The sequence below is a fragment of the Accipiter gentilis genome, chromosome 18 (genome assembly GCF_929443795.1).
Source record: "Accipiter gentilis chromosome 18, bAccGen1.1, whole genome shotgun sequence".
Lineage (NCBI taxonomy): Eukaryota > Metazoa > Chordata > Aves > Accipitriformes > Accipitridae > Astur > Astur gentilis.
The window spans coordinates 7,845,372-7,866,080 of record NC_064897.1 but is presented as its reverse complement, the minus strand read 5'-3'; the positions used below and the strand labels follow the sequence as shown (position 1 = coordinate 7,866,080).

Below are 20,709 nucleotides of genomic sequence, written 5' to 3'. Positions count from 1 at the left end.
TGGCTGGACTATTGGGCTAGACCAGCTAGCGGAGACTCATTTGTGTGTGTGTGTGTGTGTGTGTGTCTGTATGAGGCAACTGGGAGATCAGGGGATCCAAGCTCAGCTGCTGCAGAGACTGCATCTCTGAGGCTGGTTACTGGGGGTACCCACCATGCATGTGTGTGGGTGCTGGGGGGCTTGGTTCCAGCCCCTGGAGTGGGGCTGCAGCCCCAAGGGTGCATGTGTCCAGGTACCAGCGACTGGGTAGAACAAGGATCCAGGGGCAGCTACTGGGCAGACTGAGTGTCTGCCTGAGGTTAGCTACCAGAGTGATCCACATTGTGTATTTGCACGTTTCTATATATACGTGTGTATACACACATAGATATATACATATTTATTTATCTTTTCCACAAATGAGCTTTCAGTCTGATCAGCCAGAAAGGGGAACAGGATAAGGCCATTTGTGCTATCTGTGTTTTCGTAAGTACCGTCTTTTCTGTCTCTGTTGATCTGTATGGCCAGCCGTGTATATATGTATATATTTATATATGTATATACGTATATATGCATAGTGTGCACGTCTGCCTATCGGGAGTACACACGCAGCTTTGCTGTTGGCTGGGCCTGGGGATATGAAGCTGCAGCAGTCTCACCTCTGTTGGGCTACTGGATCTGGCAATCAGCTCCTAACAGATTTGTCTTCAGTGGATGAACAGCTACAAGTCTGAGACACAGAGTATGTGACAGAGGGCTATACCCAGGGACTTTGCAGAATTCCCATGGAGCTCCAATTTGCTAACCAAAGACTGTTTTTATCAACTTCCTATGTTTTTGGGGTTTACCATTCACTTTGCTCCCATTCTTTACCTTTTCCAGGGAAGACCTTACAGGAACAAAACCTGAGAGCATCTTCACATCAATAATAGCCATATTGGAGACTTTGCGGTTTCCTGTGTAACTAAAATGAGAAAAGTTCTGTTAGTCTGGTTTGCAAATGGAGAGGAGACCACCAAATGACATTTTCAGCTCCCAGTGACCCTGTTTGTATTCCTGCAGCTGCACAGTAGCAGTTAACCGCCTGTACTTAAAACTTTCCTTGGATGCTTTACCAAACTGTGAATGCGAGGGGGTAGGTCAATAAGAAGAAGTTACCTGGCAGAGAGGACAAGGTCAAACTTTGGTGGGAAGTTGCTTGTGCAGGATACGTTGGCTGGCTGTACGGAGAGAGAAAATCCTGCAACTTTTTTTGGCAAATGGACGTTGTATCTCAGGGTGGTCTAAAAGAGATGGGAAGCATGAGATGGTCACAGACTTGCAGGCTTCTGTGGCTTTGGCATGAGGAATGGAGACGAATAAGGTATGGGGGACCCCCTGCTTGGTTCTCAGAGGGGTGGTGCTGAGTTTCGGGCTTGCTTACCTGCAGATAGACACAGCCAGTGCCATTCACTTCCACGCTGTAATTCCCTGGAATAGTGGGTAAGGAAGCCTGCTGCAGTAAGAAGCGGTTCTTGTCATTCACCTGGAAAGTCTTACTGGGGGACTCCATGAAGTTGACTTTGACTGTGTTAAGACTGTTTTTAGAGAAGGTGAGGTATCCATACTGGGCTAAAGCTTGGAGAGCAACAACAGTGTCCTGAAAAGAACATGATCCCTAATTAGATAGATAGCCAGCTGTAAGATGGTGCATGAGATTAGCACAGCTCCTATTTCCCTGACGCTTTGTCAGTGCTTATAAATGGAGGGGGACTTTGCAAACAGCTAAGGAGACAAGATAGATATTCTGGGGCAATAGATTTGAATTATCCCAGGAAACCTGGGATAATGCTGTGTCAACAGTGACTGCTGTCTACGGCTAACTTGAAACTCAGGTAAGTTCCCATTTCCTAAAACTAAAATATGTATGAAGCTGCATATGAAGACCATGATGTGCCCTGACAAGGAGACTTACCCAAGCACCATTTATCAAACATTATTCAAATAAATATGCAGTCAGGAAGACAGGTCATACTATTGAGATCCAGCTTGCAGGCTGGACTGCTCTCAGAAGCTTTCTTTCTACCACACGCACTTGTTACCTGGCTGGAGGAGAAACCGCCATATGGGTTCTGTTGTTTGACAAGCCAGTGCACAATGCGAGAAATGTAAGATAAGTCTTCCGGAGAGAGTTTGGCTTTGTTGAGCAAAGCCAGAAGCACATAGCTGGTCATTTCAATCTCAGCAGAAGGGGCGCGGGAATAGAAGACAGGGAAATGTTCTGCTGGTGGCTTATTTTCTCTTTGCCAATGAACTGAGCCACCTGAAAACAGAAAAGTGGAGTGTAAAAAGCATGGAAGAATTACTTGCTGGTTAAGTCACTACAGTATCACGTGGGAGATAGGCATACAATTCCCTCTCTGCCTTTACCCCAAAGTTTTTTCAGCTACAAGTGTCCTGAACCGGGTAAGTTTTAGTTCCAAGATGGAAAAGAAAACAGGAAAGGTTGGGAAGGGAATTAATAAAAGGGGGCTGTATAAGCCAAAGCAGGGTTGAAGGGAAGGCGGTGCAGCAGAAGGATACTAAGGCAGTTGCGGAGTGGAGCACATGGCATAGTCAAGGGCACTGGGTTTGTTCAGCCTGTAGAAGAGGTGGCTGATGGGGAAATGTCCTGGGTTCGGCTGGGATGGAGTTAATTTTCAGAGGAAGCTGGGAGGGGGCACAGCCTGGACAGCTGACCCGAACTAGCCAAGGGGATATTCCATACCATGTCATGCTCAGTATATAACTGGGGAGTGGGCTGGGGGGTATTGCAGCAGGGGAAGGGGCAGAGCTTCGGGTTCTGGGTGGTGAGCAATTGCCTTGTGCGTTACTCGCTTTGTATATTCTTTTATTGGTATTATTGTTATTATTGTTTTTTCTTTCCCTGTGCTGTCCCAGTAAACTGTCCTTATCTCAACACGTGAGGTTCTAACTTTTTCTTTTCCCTCTGATTCTCCTGCCCATCCCGCAGGAGCAGGTGGAGGTGAGCAAGTGGCCTTGTAGTGCTTTGTTGCTGGCTGTGGTTAAACCACGACACGGAACTAGGTACAACCTTCCACTACCTTGGACCGAGACTTCCAGGGGTCTCTCCCCAACTACATTATTTCATAATTCTGAGAAAATCAGGCCACAGCTCAATCTTTCATGAAGCCAAAAGAGACAGAGAAGTTCATAAAGATAAATTCGGTAGCATAGCAGCCATGAAATGGGAAGGGAGCAGCATGAATGAGAAAAATGTACCCCAGAATAGCTCACATCATACCACAGGCCATTCCACCAGCTGTATTGCCTGTATCGTGGCCATACTGCACTTACCATCTCTGGTAGCTGCCTTGTCCAGCTTCTCAAGGAAGAATTGGCATCTTTTCTCTCTGTCAGCTAATCCATAAGCATAGGCAAAGAGGGCCTGGTTATACAGGTTGTGGACCCCATTGCCAAATGCAGTCTCCAAACAGTTCATGCCACTTTGAATGACAGGATGCTAGTAATGCAAAACATAGTAGGGTTGTCAGGTACTTGGATTTGTGTCTCAGCTTCTCTTTAAATACTTCCATCACTGTTTAAGCTGCCATCACTGACCCTTCATGCTAAAAACATACATGATCCATGGCATGTTTAAGGGCCTGCCGTGTGTATCCTGTAAAAAATGCCCTTCTAGTGGTGCTGCCTTTTTTCTGCATTTATTTAGAGGCAGCATGGCCAGACTAACAGAGCACTGGTTCTTTTCCTGACTTGCAAGATGACCTTATGCAGGCGAATCCTTTGTGCCTTGGTTGCTTTAGCTCTAAAATGTGGATCATTTTTACAGAACTATGCAAAGTGTATTGAGACCTCATGATGAAGCAGACTCTCTCAGATGGATGTTATTACTCATTTGCTAGCTATAGCTATCAAGATAACTCCTCAGCCCTTTTAGCCTTACAGACTATGTTTGTGAGCTCTGCTTCAGCTCAGACATCACCAACACACTACTAACCATGTCCTGCCTATGCAACTTCACTATAGATGTGGCCCCAGTTTTGGAGATTCTGATGAAGGTACTGGGAACTAAATTCATGTTGCTGAAGAACTATTTGGTTCTGCACAATGTTTTTATCCTGCCAGTCTCAGGTACTTAAATGATGCCCCATACCACAGTATCGGCGGGACCTGCAAAACTCATCATGCCTAGAACATATTTGTTAGATTGGGAACAATTCTCATCTTCCCCATTTTACAAAGAACAAAGTCAGCAAAGAACCAGGGTTTCAAGGATATGCAGGAGTATATTACAGAGAACAGAACTCGGCTCTCATTCCCCCGTGCCTAGTATTGCAACCAGCAGCTCATCATTTCCTTCCATTATTAACAATGACATAGGGAAATGGAAACACAGCTTGGGTTTAAATGCACAGAGAGAGTTTTTAGGACTGAAGATTTGGATAGCTTGGACTTTGGACTGGTCAAATTTAGGGAAAATTCCAAACTGGACTCTGGATGGAGTGGGCAAATTCAATCTGGATTTCGCACCTACATAGAGTACCATTCTTTAACACAAACAGACTCCTCAGGGATTTTTCAAGTTAAACCATAGGAACTAGATACATAACTGATTTGTAACACTTATCAAGTACTTATAGCAACTGCAGGATTCTAGAAACAGATTTCCTCAGCTGACCCTGCTGTCCTACAATCAGTATTCACCACACTGTTAAAGAATATGCATGTGAGGACTATGACTTGTGCACTGTTTGACAAATGGCTGACGACTAATAGAGCGTAACAGCATCAAACACCTACCGCAGCAGAGTGTCCAGCCTCCAGCAACGCTGCCACAACGTAGGCTGTGAGTGAATATTCACCACCTTCTTCACCCTGAAGAAAAAACAAGCAAAGAACAGGTCAGTACAGATGTTCCAGAAAGAAACAAAATATGAATTAATTCATAGTTCAGATACTAGTTAGGTTTGGGATCTGAAGCAATTTCTGTCTCCCACTGTGCATAGGAACAAGAAAGATCAAGTTCACTCAGGATAAAGCCAAAATTATTTCATGCGTTTTCTTGGCTTTTGCACATACGCAATAAAGCAGATTATAGCCTGTGGCTCAACACACATAATGCAGTGGTGGAAAATAAAACCTGAGATTTCTGACTCTGAAAGTTCTACTTGTTTCTACCTCATTATCAATAGCAGACATAAGAATCATGCCCTGCTGAAAGAGAACAGTACTAGGAAGAGCAGGGGTGTGGTGATAAGCTTGTGCCTGGCAGAAATGATCCAAATCAATCCCGATGACAGGACTGGAAGTTTGGGACTATACTTGTCTTCTTTACCTTCAAAGCATTGTTGAAATGTGAACCAGCATTTTCAAAACAGCCATCTGACTTCTGCTTGCTTGCCAGCCAGATCAAAGTTTGAGACTGGACATTGTCATCAATGTAGATGTAGCGTTTGGCTTGTGCAAATGACTTGTACACAAAGGCACTGAGCCTGCAGGTGAGCCAGAAACAGACAGCACGTAAGGTGTGAACAAGACAAAGAAGGTTTACCAGCAACTGGTTTTGCATAGAAAATGACATAAAATGAGCTCCATAATGTCTGAGGTAAAAGAAACAAGTGGTTTATAAGTTTTAAATAAATAAGGTAGTTAAAATTCTGATATTAAAAACTGACCTGAGGTTTCTCCATTACTGTGCTGAAACTATTCTTTCAGAGCAGGGGTAAAGTATAGACACAGCCTGATGATTGATAATAGTAATTTCTAATCTTAATTTATAGATTTATGAAATAAACTAGGTGGGAAGTGACCTCTGGAAGTCTCCAGTCCAACCACCTGCTTAAACTAGGGCTGACTTCAAAGCTCTGTCAGGTTGCTCAGTCTCTTGTCCAATCATACTGTGAAAGTCTCCAGGGAGAGAGATATCCACATCCTCTCTGGGCATTTGTCTCAGTGCTGCAGCCTTCTTTTGGGGATTTTTTTTTTTTCCCTTCTACCCAGTTGGAGTTTTCTCAATCTTTCCCTGGCAGGAGTCTGACTCTGTCTTTTACACAGTCCCCATCTAGGTAGCGGAAATCTTTACCTACGTTCCTCATTAGCCTCCTCTTCTACAGGGCTGAACAAACTCATTTCTTTCAGCCTCCCTTTGAACATTATGTACTCCAGCTGCCAATCATCTTATCATCCTTTTGTTACACTCTCTCCAGTTTATGAATGTCTCCTTTACTAGGGGATCCATATTAATTGAGCCATGTCCATTTAGTCTATTGAGAATAAGAATCGCTTAATACTTTGATCATTTTTTCCAAAGCCTAAAGACGTGGACTAAGGAAATAGAAAGTGCCATCTCTTACCATACACTCCCTTCCCTATCTCGCCTGCCAAAGGAGCTGTAGGATCCGTCCTGGTGTTTGTATGATAGCTGTTTTTGGTACCCTGAAAACACAAAAAAGATGACATATTTTCTAATCACAGAAAAGGACTAATTCTGTTGTTTATTCAACTGAAACAGTAAGACTTCTGGATTTAATATTTAGTAATGTATGTCTGGTGAATAATGCCAGCCACTAGGAATTCTAGCTGGTTTTGGTCCTGGAAGTACAGCAATGCTTCTTTGGGGAGCATTGCCTGCTCCTGTGCAATAAACACAGTGCTAGAATTCAGAGATCAGGGTTCACCGTGTAGAGCTTTAGTGTTCAATGCACACAATCAAAATATTAGATGGAAGAACGTGAAAGCCTCTCACCTGTGGATAAGTATCCAGTACCCTTGATTCTAATCTCTTCAGTCAGCTGCCCAGTCTTATTCAGATAATCCAGGGCATAGATGTTGGGTGTGAACAAGGCCATGTTCTGTTCTCCACAGCCATAAGGCATGTGGAGGAGGTTCTCCATGTTCCTCAGGGCTGTACCCAAAATATCTCCTGAAGAATGAAAGACATAAGAAGTTAGTTCAAACACGTTTTTATTACACAGCATTATACATTGCTTTATATTACCCTATGAATCCAAGGGCAATAACCAATACAGAGTAATCACAGTAACCAAAGACACAGCTTAGAAGACAAGCTGAAATTCCCCCCACCCCCCCTTTTTTTTTTTTTTTATTTTGATGCTGGACACCTGGGAGAAACTGAGAATTTGAGAAAAAACTGAGCACCGATACTGGCTGACATGGCTTCTAAGAAACAGCTGTGAACCCTTAGAAGGGTTAGACTTCCCTGCCCTTTACAACCTGCTTCCCGTTTTGTGTGTACATGTGAGAATGTGTGCGGTATGGTGCTAGTGGGCTACAGAGGCTATATTGCACAGTACGAGCACACCTCACACTGACCCAGGCATGCAAAATGACTGTGTTTAGAAAGCAGTCTGAGTTCAGAACCTCAAAAAATTTTCACTGAACTGTCGGTCTTAATAATGCCTTTAAGATTAGTAGAGTTGATAGGGACTTGAAAGTTTTATTCTATGGGAAGTTATCGACTGACAAATATTTTCACTATGCGAAAGCATAAATTTGAAATTATTCAGTCGGTAATGTTCTGAAGTCTTCTTTCCAAGAAAACAAAACAATTTTTTTTCAAAGATGTCTGCCTTACTTTTCAGCTGAATTAACTGTTTTACTATACAGAATAGGATTTGCTAATGCAATATAATCTGAAATGCAATGCAAGTTGAAATAATTTTACTGTTTTGTCCTGTTTTGATATGAGAGAATTCTGAGCAATTTTTGTCTTTCTGTGCCATTTTGCAAAGTAGGAAACGTTTCCTCTAAAATCAAGATTAAGTATTTCCTCAATTTTACATTAGTTTTGCATGTGTGTACGTGATGGCACTTAGTGCAGCACAGGAGAAATGCCATTTACTTTTGTTTTTAGTCTAAGTTCTAAACTTACCAATGACAGAAAAATAAGCTCTGGCTGATCCCTGCACTAGGTTTCTTGGCAGGCTGAGAGACACTGGTTCAGAAATCGTTATGCCTGATGAGAAAACGTAACAACAAGAATTGTTAAAATCAACTTTTTTCCAAAAGTCTTCACCTTGTAAACATTACTACAGTGACTGTTACTATCTGCAGTCTGGGTAAAGAAAATGCTGCAGAGACTTGCCCAACGAGCCAAAGGTATCTCTGAAAATCCTGAACGGTAGCCCAGCACCTCGACCCTTGGATCCTCTTTCCTCCCCTGGAAGGGTCTCTGGTTTTGTAGGACAAAACCTACAAGCCAGTGAAGTAGTTCCACTGACTCCCTGGAATGAAAGAACGAACTTGCCTTACCTTTCGTACAGACGAGGGAGCTCTGAGTCAATTCCTTTTTAATACCTTCAGGCTGTTTGATTGCAGGGAAGTAGTCGGGAAGAAGAAAAGTATAGAACATCACCATGAAACCGTGGCAATTTAACGGTGTAAAACAGTGTGCGGATGTGGCTATCCAGACAGTGCACCCTTTGTACCCTCTCCTATCTCCACTAGAATACCTCTTAGTCCATGGCTCCCTCCCCCTTTTACCAAACACCCTGTCCAGAGCACCTTCCTTCTTAGAAAGCAGTTATAAAATAGACATTCCCAGCCTCTGAGAGGGACTCTGTCCAGCTAATCCTATGTGGCTGCTGCTTTATGATGCTCGAGTTAAGTCCTTTTCCTTTTATATCTGCCCTCCACCCTCCTCCCCAGTATTCGAGCCACAGGCTAAAGGCACTTATAGGTAAGGTATGGAATCTCCTCCCTTCTGGCTCCATCTCTGTTGACATCTGTGGGGTGTCAGGGCATGTATGCTCATGGTCCCAGGAAGGACACGGTGGTGAAGGACAGTGGATGCCACTGATCACTGTGTTTTACACTCTCATTTTCACATGGAGAAACCTACTGTACACAGCTCCATCTGTGTCATTTGCCTTGTCTCCTCACGCTAACTGCTTCTAACCCACAGCTATAGGAGTTGCAGTTTCCACAAAGCAGAAAGCACATGCAGAGTTCCTACCGTACCTCAACAAGTAGGGTTCGAATTAGGGTGTCCCGGCGAATTGTCTCTTCTTCTGGGGATGTGCTGTTTACAGTACCTCTGCTATTCAGTTTGGCCTCAGCAGTAATTGTGAATTTCACCTCGCCTGGAAAGCCACCCACCAACACAAGAAAAGAAAGTTATCTTCAATGTCTACAGTTACCGCTGGTTTTCACTGCTTCTTCTAGGCTGATGGACTGCTGTTGTGGTTTAACCCCAGCTGGCAGCTAAGCACTGCACAGCCGCTCGCTCACTCCCCCCCACCCAGTGGGATGGGGGAGGGAATCGGAAAAAAGTAAACCTCATGGATTGTGATAAAGACAGTTTAACAGGACAGAAAGGAAGGAAAAAAAAAAAAGACAATAATAATAAAAGTATTGGAATACACAAAACAAGTGATGCACAATACAATTGCTCACCACTCGCAGACTGATGCCCAGCTAGTCCCTGAGCAGTGATCCGCCCCCCCCTGCTGGCCAACTACCCCCAGTTTATAAACTGGACATGATGTAACATGGTGTGGAATATCCCTTTGGCCAGTTTGGGTCAGCTGTCCTGGCTGTGTCCCCTCCCAAGCTCTTGTGCCCCTCCAACCTTCCTGCTCGTTGGGCATCAGAAGCTGAAAAATCCTTGACTTTAGACTAAACCTTACTTGGCAACAAGTGAAAACATCAGTGTGTCATCAACAGTCTTCTCATACTGCACCCAAAACATAACACTACACCAGCTACTAGAAAGAAAATTAACTCTATCCCAGCTGCAGTCAGGAGAACTGCTGAGAAATGTATTCTCTCTGAAGGCAGCTCAGCAGAAACATATTTCATGGAGGCTCCACGACTGCCTGCTAGTGGTAAGGAGAGGCTGCCTGGGGCCCTAGCATGAAGAACGAAATAGGGGTGACCCCGGCCAAAAATCTGACAGTACTCACTACCAGTTTCCACCTATTCTTAGCCTTGTGCTGAGTTTTCTCTGGCCTAGGGCAGTGTTGCAATAGTTATAGCTCCGTTGCCTCTTTCCTTCAGATGGAATTTGTTAACTGAGAAGCAGCCTTGGTGCTGCTGCAGCTCTGAGGAGCAACCCTAAAGTAAGCAGCTTTGCAGGCATTGCTCACTTCACCCCTGCAATCATTGCAAACTGGAAATCCACAGGACTTTTTTACTTGCAACAAAATGCATTATTATCAGAGTTACCAGGGTGAGACAGCAGCTTTCTTTTTTTCAGCTCTGCAGTATTATTTCGCTGCATATCCAGTTTTCATCTCAGTATGACTTTGCATCTTTCTCAGTAAGTTTGAAGGAAATCAGTCATACTGACTATAGGGTTTTAGAAACAACCTTTTAAAGAAAAGATCTATCTGTGGTTCATTGTGAGAAGAATCTTTGCTAATTTAAAGTTTTTTGTACTTCAGCTTTTGGGGCACTTACAGATGCAAGCTGTTGTAACTGCTTTTTAAAAAACGTAATATTGACTTGAAGGCGGTGTGAATTAACGCAAGTGTAAAATTGGAGAGGAGCAATGTCCTCCTTGCCCATTGAGAATCCAGTCCAAAATTATTAACAAATTTTATTCTTACTGAATACAGTTGGTTTGGTGCAAAACTGTCAGCTGAAAGATCGTAGGCACATGAAATCCTGCCAATATTTCATACATGATGTGGCAAGTAAAGAGTTCTTCCTAAAATGGACTACCAAAAATCAGAAGCGATAAAGCAGAACAATTCACTGTTCATTCAGTGTGTCTAAGGGAGCTTTAGCAGATGTCCAATACTACATTTGTGGAGCAATTAGTGGAGCTGTCCAGAAATGCCTGCCTGTGGATTATTGATGCTTCATTGAAGGGTGGGAGTGACAGAGGAGAAAGATCAAACAGGGATATATTAAGGTTATGAAAAGACAAACTCACCGAGTTTGTGGGGGTTAACAGTCCAAATATAGGTTTTTCTTTCATTGGCACACACCCTTGCTGTGTTGCTCTCTGGTGAAAGGATTTCTGCCTTGTAGTCACCTGACTTTGCGAGTATGGCACTGATCTGAGAAAAAGAAAGAAGGATCAAGGTTACAAATGAAGAAGACTGCCCCTAAAGTTAGGGGGCAGGGCAAGGGAGACTTGCTGAAGTAGCTATTTGTCATCTGAATCTGTGGGATGGTACTAGGACAGAAGGATGAGGCATTTCTCCAAGGAAGTGCAAACCTGTCTCTTTTCTGCCCACTGTTAGTGTCTGGTTTTGGCAGAAGTATACCAAGGTGTACGTGCTCGTTAGTCAAGTCTTAGGAGTTACTGCTACACACAACATACTTGGTATCTATTGTGTTTTGCACAGCACCGTAACCATAACGTCTGCTCAAGTTCCTCCTCCAGGAGCAAAAAAAGAAGAACTAAATTATTTAGGGATAAGGACCAAGTTCTTATCTTCTGTGGACCAGCCACAGTGATCATTGGCCAGATTTTCCTAATGCTGTCACACAGGGATGGGTCCGGGGAGAGAGGGTGAGGGAGTAGTATGTCAGGCTAAAGCGTAAATTAAACACTTATTTCTGCATTTCTGGTGCATTATGCAGGGGAATGCTGGGATCTCTGGGAAACAGGCAAACCATACAGGAGGTAAAAGGGAACTTGATATACCTGGATGCATTCGTTGAGGTAGTTGAAGACGTTAGCTATTAAGTTAAATTTTTCCCCTCGAATCACAGAGTATGGCAAGGTGAGCTCCACAAAGAATGGTTGGAATGCTGTCAGTGAAACAGGTGAGGAGATGCCAAACCCAGCATCATCCTGCACACAGAAAGCACTGGCTTTCCATTCTGTGATGGTGTCAGGAATGGTGTAAAAGACATTGACCTCTCCCCTGGAACTGAGGAAAATAAGAAAAAAAGAATGAGAAATGATCTTTGGCATTTTCAAACCAAATTATAGAATAGGCTCCCTGCTTGAGGTAGTACTTCTGTTTTCTTCACTTTCTGCAAGTTACCTCTCTATATTTAAAAAAATCTTATAAAGCTGAAAGTAAAGATGGAGATGCTGGTAAACTACATGTTAAAAAACACTTGGAAGAATACACAGCTTTTAAAATTTAGAAACACCATTTGTTTAAATACCATAATGCCCAAACATACAGATTAGAACAAATAAATTTGGATTAATGTTCTAGAACAGCCCCTGGATGCATCGTTAAGATGGAGATATTCTCATTGCAGATGCTGTGATAGCCTGGAAAGAAAAACAAAATAACCTGACTTTTCTGCTCCTGAATTAAAAATCTGATGAAAAATAACAAGTTTTGCTCCTGCTCTCTCCTAAAGAATTGCTTTTATTTTAGTCTTCACCCTTATTTTTTCCACCCATCAGAAGGATGGGAGCAGAGCACAGAACAGATGTCATTCACAGTTCAGGTAGGTTTGACACTGTGTACAAGGTTGGGAGCTCAACAGTCATCAAGCAAGAAGGGAAAAGGAGACCTGCATCTACAAAGCAGACATATGTTCCATGGCTTCTTCTCAAAATTCATTTCAGCAACATGTATCAACTCAAAAATCCACATGGGAGGTAAGAAGTGAAGGTAAAAATACTCACTCGGTATGAACCAGATCCCAAATCCAGGTCTCAGGGAAGAATTTTCGAACAGTGTCAACACCACGGCCACCAAGAAGCCTTGACTCATCTAGAAGATCATGTATGGTTAAGTATAACATTAGAGAGGTCAGTCCAGAAGAATGTGAACTGCTGTCAGACATGCTCAACACCATAAATGAACACTAAGTATTTCGTCTGAGCACTTTTCCATTCTTTTTCCCGTAAAAAATGAAAATTCTAACAGATACAGGGTATGGGAAGAAACAATTTCTTATCTATTCTCTTTTCCCATGGGAAAATACTAGAAAATTTAGCTATTTCACAAGACATTTCACTTCATGTTGAAAGGTCTTATCATCCAGTTAGAAAGGCATGTTCCCCATCCTCTACCACTAGCTCTCTTTGATTTGCAAATGGGCAACAGTAGCCATATTGTTACCAAAGCTTATAATGCTTTACAAACCTCCCCGAGAACTCAATCATTTTTACCCTGTTCAGTAGTTAAAACTGGAGCTGAATATCCAGTCCATTAGAAAACTACTTTTGTTCATATAGTCAAACTACAGGTCTGATATTAGGAACCAAGGCCCTCTGTCCAGTTTTGTCCCAGACTCACCTGTGATATCCAACTACTCATTTAGCATGGAGGTACCTCATATTTCCTAGCTGTGTCATGGAAATAACAATACTTTCTTATTTTGCTGGACTTAGAATGGTAGAATCACAGAATCATTGAAAAAATCTAGGTTGGAAGTAACCTCTGGAGTTCTCTAGTCCATTCTCCTTGAAGTAGGGCTAATTTCAAAGTCAGATCATGTTGCTCAAGGGTCTTGTCCAGCTCAGTTTTGAGAACCTGCAGGGTTGGAGATTCCAAAACCTCCTGGAGAACCTCTTTTAGTGTAGCACAACTCTCACAAGGAAGAATTTTTTCCTAGTGTTGAATAGTAATTTCCCTTGTGGCAACCTATGACTGCTACTTTTGCTCTTTTGCTGAGCAATCTGACTTGGAGAGAGATAATCATAACTCTTGCTGATCTATAAAGGCTTTGGAGACTATGTGCTAAGTGTGCTAAGTGCTGGGTGAATTCTTGACATTGGGAATTGCCATTATTTTTCTGCATTGGCATTTCCTTTTAAATATTTGATTGAACTGTGATTTGATGAAAGGTTCTAACCTGAAAAACCCTGAAAAACTAATATCAGTTTATGAAAGAAGTAGTATCCCAGTATTCCCTGTCTTTTCTATATGCACCCTCTACCTAAGTAAGAGAGAATTGACTCTACTGCAAGGACTGTCGGAAAGAAATTACTAGGGGCAAACTGGGACACATAGACCTGTTCCCCCCCCTCCAAACCTCAACATCCTGGCTGTTATTTTATACAGGCAACAGTTTTGAAGACCAGGTAGATTGGGACTGGAGATACAATATGAACATTCTTTTACCTATGCCATAGCCACTGACATGGGCAACACCATGGTCAAAATAGACAGGGTAATCTTCCATATCTGATCTGTCTTCATTGCACAGAACTGGCTTCCGCAGCACAGAGTTGGTGAAAACCTTCAGGCCCATATCCTGAATGTAAAAGAATCAATCATGTCATGCAGGGCAAGCACTAGCTACCAGTGCATGCCACTTCTCCCACCTGGATTTTCATACTTCATCTCCCTCCTCCCTCCTCACATCCCATCCTTTCAACCCTCGATGTCACAACTCTTCGTCTCCAACCCCTATGTCTTTTTTACGGAGCAGTGACACTTGGTATTCTGTGAAGAGCAGTAATCATGGGGCTTATGTTAGGGCTTAGGCCACAGGGCCAGTGGGAATTGGAGGCAAGTGTATCAGGAATCAAGTGGCCCGCATCACTGACTCAGATCTTTGCTAGGAATGCCTGAGCTCATGAGCCAAGGCCATAGTCCTGCTTAGGAAATGCCTACTGAAGCATGGGCAGGATCCCGGCGAATATATCTAGTAGTGATTTTCAGTATTCTTGAGTAAGAGGTGGGGGTAAGAAGGCAGAAACTGGGTGATCAGAGACTTTAGGCAGTTCCAGGCGTCAGCTGCCTTCTCTTAGCAGTAAGAACCACCACCGGAGAAAGTTGAATGCTAATGTGCATGAATTCTTCCGGAATATCTCCCACTTAAAGAACCACACAGAGCACATACCCTGAAAATCCTGTAGACATCACCATCGCGACTGACATTCACAGGTTCATAGTACAAGCCATCAAAAAAGGTGGTTTTGACTGGGGTACACTCCTCTGGCTTGTCATCTTCCAGGTTGAGCCCTTTGTAGTAATAGCCATATAAATCACTCACATGAAGTTGGTAGTAGACCTGGGAGGTGAGAATGACTAGGGTAAACACAAGGAAGGTCCCAGGCAGGTGCAAAATCACATATAGTCAAAGCTTATGGTGGCCCCTCAGCAATCCTGTAGACTTCAGTGGGTTTGTCTAGTGATGCCTACCTAGAGATGAAAAAGCAGTTTAGCTGGTGATACACAAGAAGGACTTGACTCTACCCTCCTCCTTCTGAGCTGCAATGGCTTTGTGGGGTGAACTTGAGCAAAAAGCATGGAGATATACTCCTGAGTTATGCAAAGAGGAGACTGGAGTCCAACAAGATACTCGCTGACATCTACAGCTTTTGTTGTGGGCCCAAGGCCTATTTGAGTCATAAAATGTAATTTTGACATAATCACTCCCCAGGGATGAACTATGCTTTCAAGGATTTGCATTAGACATGTTCTTGGGATGTGTCTTACACTGCCACGCTTTCCAAAAGTAAATGTTCCACTATCAGTTTTTGTCTTTGAAGTGTACAACTGCCATAGACCTTTCTTTAATCACTGAGATGTCTGTTTCCAAGGGAAAAATAAAAATACAGCCAGCAGCAAAGACATCACAGGTGGGAATTGGAATGTCATTCGGGATATCCCTAGGTCAAAAGAACACAGGACTGGGGATGTGGCTTACGCTCTCAGCAGATAACTCTCGCGAAGACTGAAGAAGAAGGATGCTCTGATCTACAGCTCGCAGGGCACAGTAGGAGTTGGCAGCAGCTTCAAGGTGGAGACTGACTTTAGAGCCTGGGAGACCCTGCTTCTCAGAGAACTCAAGCTGGAGCTGGAAATTAATAAATCCAAGACAACCACACAGAAATTAGGAGAATCAGCTTGGCACATATATCTAAATCTCACCTTTTACCAGCACTTCACTCTGTTCTCGGTGGGGCGAAGCTCCTACCGCTAGATGGTCCTTTTAAATCACTGCTCTATAAAAATTCCCCATCTCTATATTCCCCAGGTCACCATCGTCTGCCCACTCATGTCAGAACTCAGTCTGAGTCTGAGCATACGGGTCAATTCCAGGGACAGCTCCACATGTTCCCAGGCACGTCTGTACCTTTTCGATTCCAAAAGCCCATCCCGAGGGCAGGACTCTTGATGAAGTAATTCCCTAACTGTTCTCTCAGCAAAGAACTGGCTGCTATAGCCCTTAATAGGTAAGCAAAGGTTTTCACCTTGTTTTTGAAGCATACATCGCTGCGTATCCAAGAGCTGTCAGCCACTATCTCCCCATGAGGATGCACCGTGTAGAGCAACAGTCTGGCACTGGGGGCAAGGTTCTCAGTGACAGTCAGCGTGATGGCGAATGTACCTCTGGGAGCTGTAGAAAGAACATGGAATGGGAGAAGAAGCCAACAAAAGAGATCAGACAAACCTCAGCTTTGGTGGAAGGGACACATATTTATCCATAACCTACCAGCACCTTTAATAAACAGGGAAGCTGGATATTGGAAGATTCATCTCAGCTCCCATCAGCAAGACAACAGATACAAACTGGAGGATGCTGAGAGCAGGGTGCTTTGCAGAGAGGGCAAACTGAGCTGAGTAAAAGTTGGACAGGGAAATCTGTGCATGATTGCTACGAGAGGAGCACAACGTTGCCTTTGGGTCTCAAACCTAGAACCTCCTACACCAGAGGAGATAGGCCAATCTCCTGAGCTAAAGGAGAGCTCTCTTAACACTAAGAAATATGAAGTTCTTATCTACATGGGTGACATCTACTAGAGCAGGGGCAGGAAATTAAGCTTAAGACCAAAGATGGCAAATACTAAACAGCAAGTCCTATATGTGTAGTGAGGCTTACTTAAGCCACCTACTGAAGATGGGAAATAGACCAGGTTCTGCAAGAAAAGATATTTTTAACAATGAAAGAACAAAGTTCAATTTGCTGTGATTGATAGGATCATTGTCATTTGTGGGTATTTGGAGAGTTCTGAAAGTGCAATGAATTCCAAGTAGTTAATTGCTAAATATCCCTGTCAAATAGGACACCTGTTATTTCAAATTTTAAAATATTTTAGTATTCTAATTGGTCAAGACTAGGATGTCACAGAATAACTGTGAAACTGTAAATACTCCTTGGAAAGAAGTAAAACAGAAGGTTACATTCCTTGTGTTCAGTCATGACAAAGTTTTCATTTTTCAACTAATAAGACGAATTTGATTATGATATGGGGGATTGGCTAGATGCTGCAGCAAAAGCAAATGATACTGTGAGTGGTGACAGGTCATGGGGTTTAAGAACTAGTACCTGATTTAGCTGCAGTTCTCTGCTTTCATCCCTTCTTACAAAACTCACTAGTGCTCTCGTGCTCAGAACGATGCTCTGAAGTATCAGTAGTAATATGGTCTAGAACTTACCACCAGAGATGCCGACTTGCTTCTGGCCACTGAGAGTAATTTTTCCTTTAGTCATCACCTGAGCATAGAAAAAACTCATGAGACAGGATCAAAAGCACTTCCTCCCCATGAAATCATAAATTTTGAGTAGTGTTCTGAGAGGCTTCAAAGGCCATCAAATTGAGCTGTGATCTGTAACCGCCCTCTGGTCTGGAGATTTCTGTCTTATATAGTGTTCAAGAGAAGGAGAAAACAAAGAGGTGATTTGGGAGTCAAGGTAGCACTTACCACATAGTAGAAGTTTGTCTGATTGGCATTCCTGTAGCCGTCTCTGTTCAAGACATAGTGAACATTGATCATTTGCTGCTGGCCACAACTGAGCTTCTCCCTCACTGGCTCAATTTTCACAAAGCTGTTGGTTCGTGAGTAGAAACGCCGGACTAGGAATAAGGCTTGGTGCTCATTATCATTCCTCCAGATGAAGAAGTCTGCACAGTCATCTGGTGCCTGCCTGACCTATGAAGCAGAAGAGTCATACATGGGGAATCAACAAAGTGGAAAATAAAAAAATGGCAGGCAGGTAAGAGGCAAAGGCATCTTTCCTCGAAAATATTTTGTTGGGAAGCTGATTTTGCGGGGCTGTTTAAGCCAAGGGCAAGAGCTGGTGTGATAAATTTGTGCTTTACCAGCCCAGAGCAGGGGGCCTTCTGGACACCTCAATGTATGCAGACACCTATGGCACATTGCAGCAGGGAGGGGATTTCAGATTCTTGCAGGCTTGGGACAGGCTCTATAAACTCCTAGGACTTATTGTGGGGTAGAATGGCATTGTTCTCAAACAGCCTTCTTTTTCGCAGCTCTTCCCATCACACCAGAGAAAAGGCGTGACAACATGAGAAGACCGTGTAATGGTAACAGGTAGGAGTCTCTGCCAGCAGAAATGCAGGGAAGCAGGCAGGAGCAGGGAAAGCGGCTGCCGTGCATCCAGGCCGGGTGGGGAAGGCAAGGCAGACTGCGAGGAAGGTTCCTCTAGCGCACAGAATAAAGAGAAGGAAGATGGCTGCAGGAGGGGCTTCGGAGCGGAGGGAAAAGCAGGGAGGTGTTGAAGATCACTGCCGCCCAAACACTCCTGGGGTGCAGTCTGCCACTTCTCAGGCACTGGTGTTTACTCGTACTAGTTTCACACAGGTTGCAGGTGTTGGTGGAGTGACCGCCTACTTTCCTCATCTGAAACAATCCTGCCAGCACGCACTGATTCCTTCCAATCGCTCTCTCCAACGAAGTATTTTTTCAGGATTTAGACTGTATTTACTTACGCTCAACTTAAAACTGGGATCAAAGATGTTGGACGTGTCGATGGAAAAAGCAGCAGTGCCGTTCTTGTCAGTGGTATAGTTGGCCAGATAGTTTTCATTGAGGTCCAGCAGGACAGTCCTATCAGCAACAGGCTTGCCGTCCATATTTGTCACAGTGATCTGACACATAGAATACCCAAGGGATTCAGAAAAATAAATAAAAAAAAAAAAAAAGGAAATGCTCTGCTTACCAGAGGACTTTCACGTAAGCACTGAGGACAACTTCAGGGAGTAGAAATCAAGAGTGAAATGTATTTAAGAGGCAAATGCTCCTCAATATTTTGAAGGAGCAGGAGTTCTGTGACAGGCAAAGACAGGCAATTCCCATCAGTGCAAGGACAACTATGTGTCACAGAGGGAGAAGGAATTGTTTATATACATGATCTCGTATAAAAGATTATTTTAATGGTAAGTCCTCTGTTTCTCACTGACCATTAGTTCAGTGGGCCATCACATAAGTTAAAGACTACTAAGTGAGAGATGATGGTTTAAATTCTTACCTCGTGCTCTCCCTTCCTGAGCAAATAGAAACAGAGGGACTCCAGAGCACATACTCTTTGGAGAGCACTGATTAACAAACCTAAAGCAATCAGATGACTTCACAGCGACAGGTAACTTGTGGAGCTCAGTACCACCTCCCATCTGTGCACAGCCTCTGCCCCCATTGCACATCAGGATGATGCTGTACAGCTCATCCTCCTTTCTGTGCCTGGGTTTATCCTGCATGTGCAGGTTGCTAAGAAGTTGGAATGTGCTCCAACACCTATACTGCTTTAAGGAAACATCCCTGGGACTGCATGATGCAACACAGGGTAAATTCTACCTTCAGTTTAGGCACAGCTGTTGCTGAAATAGTTTCTTGCAGACTCTTTCCCACTCACATCACCTTTCACTTACCCACCTTTTAGGCATTTTCTAACTATGGCAGAAGAGAGACCCTGGCACTCCAGGTATGATATGATTTTCTTATTTTCTCTAGGAGCATCTAACGTAATGAGAGAGCTATGCAGCAGTCACTGTTATGCAGCATTACCACCAGAATTTGTCAGCACAGAGTTAGGGGACAGCCATAAATGGGGCAACACAGAAATCATCATGCTGCACCTCAGGGAGTTTTGATCTAAATGTATCCTCTCAGGTACCCACCTCACCATAGTAAGGAATTCCCCTCTTGTAATAGAGATCCATATTCTTGAACATCACTCTGTCATTTTCTTCATTAACTGCAACATAGTCGTAGCCTTTCATCTGGATACCTGTGAGACACACCCAGCGTAAAGGGGAGGAAACAGAAATCAGACGTGGGCAGAAAACTGTTTCTTTTGAAAAGCTATATGGAGGAGTGACGCTCTGGAGGGAGAGCTGCACAAAGAAAATGGTGATTGTTGGTTGTTTGCTGCACAGCTCAGGATCCAGGAGATTCATCTCAGAAAGTACCACCTAGTAGCTTTAATCAGCTACTCCCAACCTCCACTTGGTGTTACCTGTCCCATTTTCAGTGACAGTGCTTTCTACGTTGAGGCTGGTATACATCCTGGCATAGCTGCGGTAGAGCTGGAATCTTCTGATGGAGATGACAGTGTTGAGGCAGCCATCCTTCCCCAGCTGAAAAAGGAGCACAAAGGGCAAAGCCCATTTTCTCAAGGTTTTGAAAATTGTTCCTGAATCTGTATTAGTGTGTGTCTGAAGAGCTTCATTGTCTTTGGTCACATCTTCAGCTCTTCCTTCCTACTTGCTCTCCTCCTACCTTACACTTCTCACTCCCTGGCTCCCTTTCCAGCTCATTGTTTCAGTACTATTTACCCTTGCACCTGGAAACTTCACTCCTCATTCCCCCTACTCCTCTCTATGCTCATGCTCCTTCTTAAACCCATCTTGCATGATGCCTGAGCTCTGACCTAGTGGAGAAATTAATCACTAGTTTAACATTAAGTGTCCTCAGAGACTCCCAGTAGAGGTCTGCTGGTTAGATTTGGTAAGAACACAGATCCAGTGTTTTAGGAATGATCACAAATTTATAGTTTCATAAGCTTTCCTCCCTCCTACTGACTCTTTGTGAGGGAAAAATCAAAGTCTGCTAATGAGGCCATTGCTAAAAACTACCTTCATGGTATTTCAGC

The 20,709-nt window shown here is 43.5% G+C and overlaps 1 protein-coding gene across 1 annotated transcript in view; it reads right to left on the bottom strand.

Moving 5' to 3' along the window:
• LOC126048081 (ovostatin-like) overlaps positions 1 to 20,709 on the bottom strand; it is an 84,648-nt gene that overhangs the window by 4,580 nt on the left and 59,359 nt on the right. The window contains exons 11-34 of the mRNA XM_049822571.1: positions 20,074 to 20,194; positions 19,736 to 19,845; positions 18,551 to 18,709; positions 17,523 to 17,750; positions 17,256 to 17,313; positions 16,070 to 16,215; positions 15,523 to 15,672; positions 14,713 to 14,883; positions 13,989 to 14,121; positions 12,545 to 12,632; positions 11,597 to 11,825; positions 10,877 to 11,003; positions 8,959 to 9,080; positions 8,251 to 8,302; positions 7,871 to 7,954; positions 6,725 to 6,901; positions 6,333 to 6,414; positions 5,315 to 5,471; positions 4,780 to 4,854; positions 3,316 to 3,481; positions 2,061 to 2,281; positions 1,403 to 1,618; positions 1,138 to 1,262; positions 853 to 943 (exon numbers count right to left, since the gene is read on the bottom strand). Coding sequence (XP_049678528.1) covers positions 853 to 943; positions 1,138 to 1,262; positions 1,403 to 1,618; positions 2,061 to 2,281; positions 3,316 to 3,481; positions 4,780 to 4,854; positions 5,315 to 5,471; positions 6,333 to 6,414; positions 6,725 to 6,901; positions 7,871 to 7,954; positions 8,251 to 8,302; positions 8,959 to 9,080; positions 10,877 to 11,003; positions 11,597 to 11,825; positions 12,545 to 12,632; positions 13,989 to 14,121; positions 14,713 to 14,883; positions 15,523 to 15,672; positions 16,070 to 16,215; positions 17,256 to 17,313; positions 17,523 to 17,750; positions 18,551 to 18,709; positions 19,736 to 19,845; positions 20,074 to 20,194 — 3,288 coding nt within the window. The remainder of the gene's footprint in view (positions 1 to 852; positions 944 to 1,137; positions 1,263 to 1,402; positions 1,619 to 2,060; positions 2,282 to 3,315; positions 3,482 to 4,779; positions 4,855 to 5,314; positions 5,472 to 6,332; positions 6,415 to 6,724; positions 6,902 to 7,870; positions 7,955 to 8,250; positions 8,303 to 8,958; positions 9,081 to 10,876; positions 11,004 to 11,596; positions 11,826 to 12,544; positions 12,633 to 13,988; positions 14,122 to 14,712; positions 14,884 to 15,522; positions 15,673 to 16,069; positions 16,216 to 17,255; positions 17,314 to 17,522; positions 17,751 to 18,550; positions 18,710 to 19,735; positions 19,846 to 20,073; positions 20,195 to 20,709) is intronic.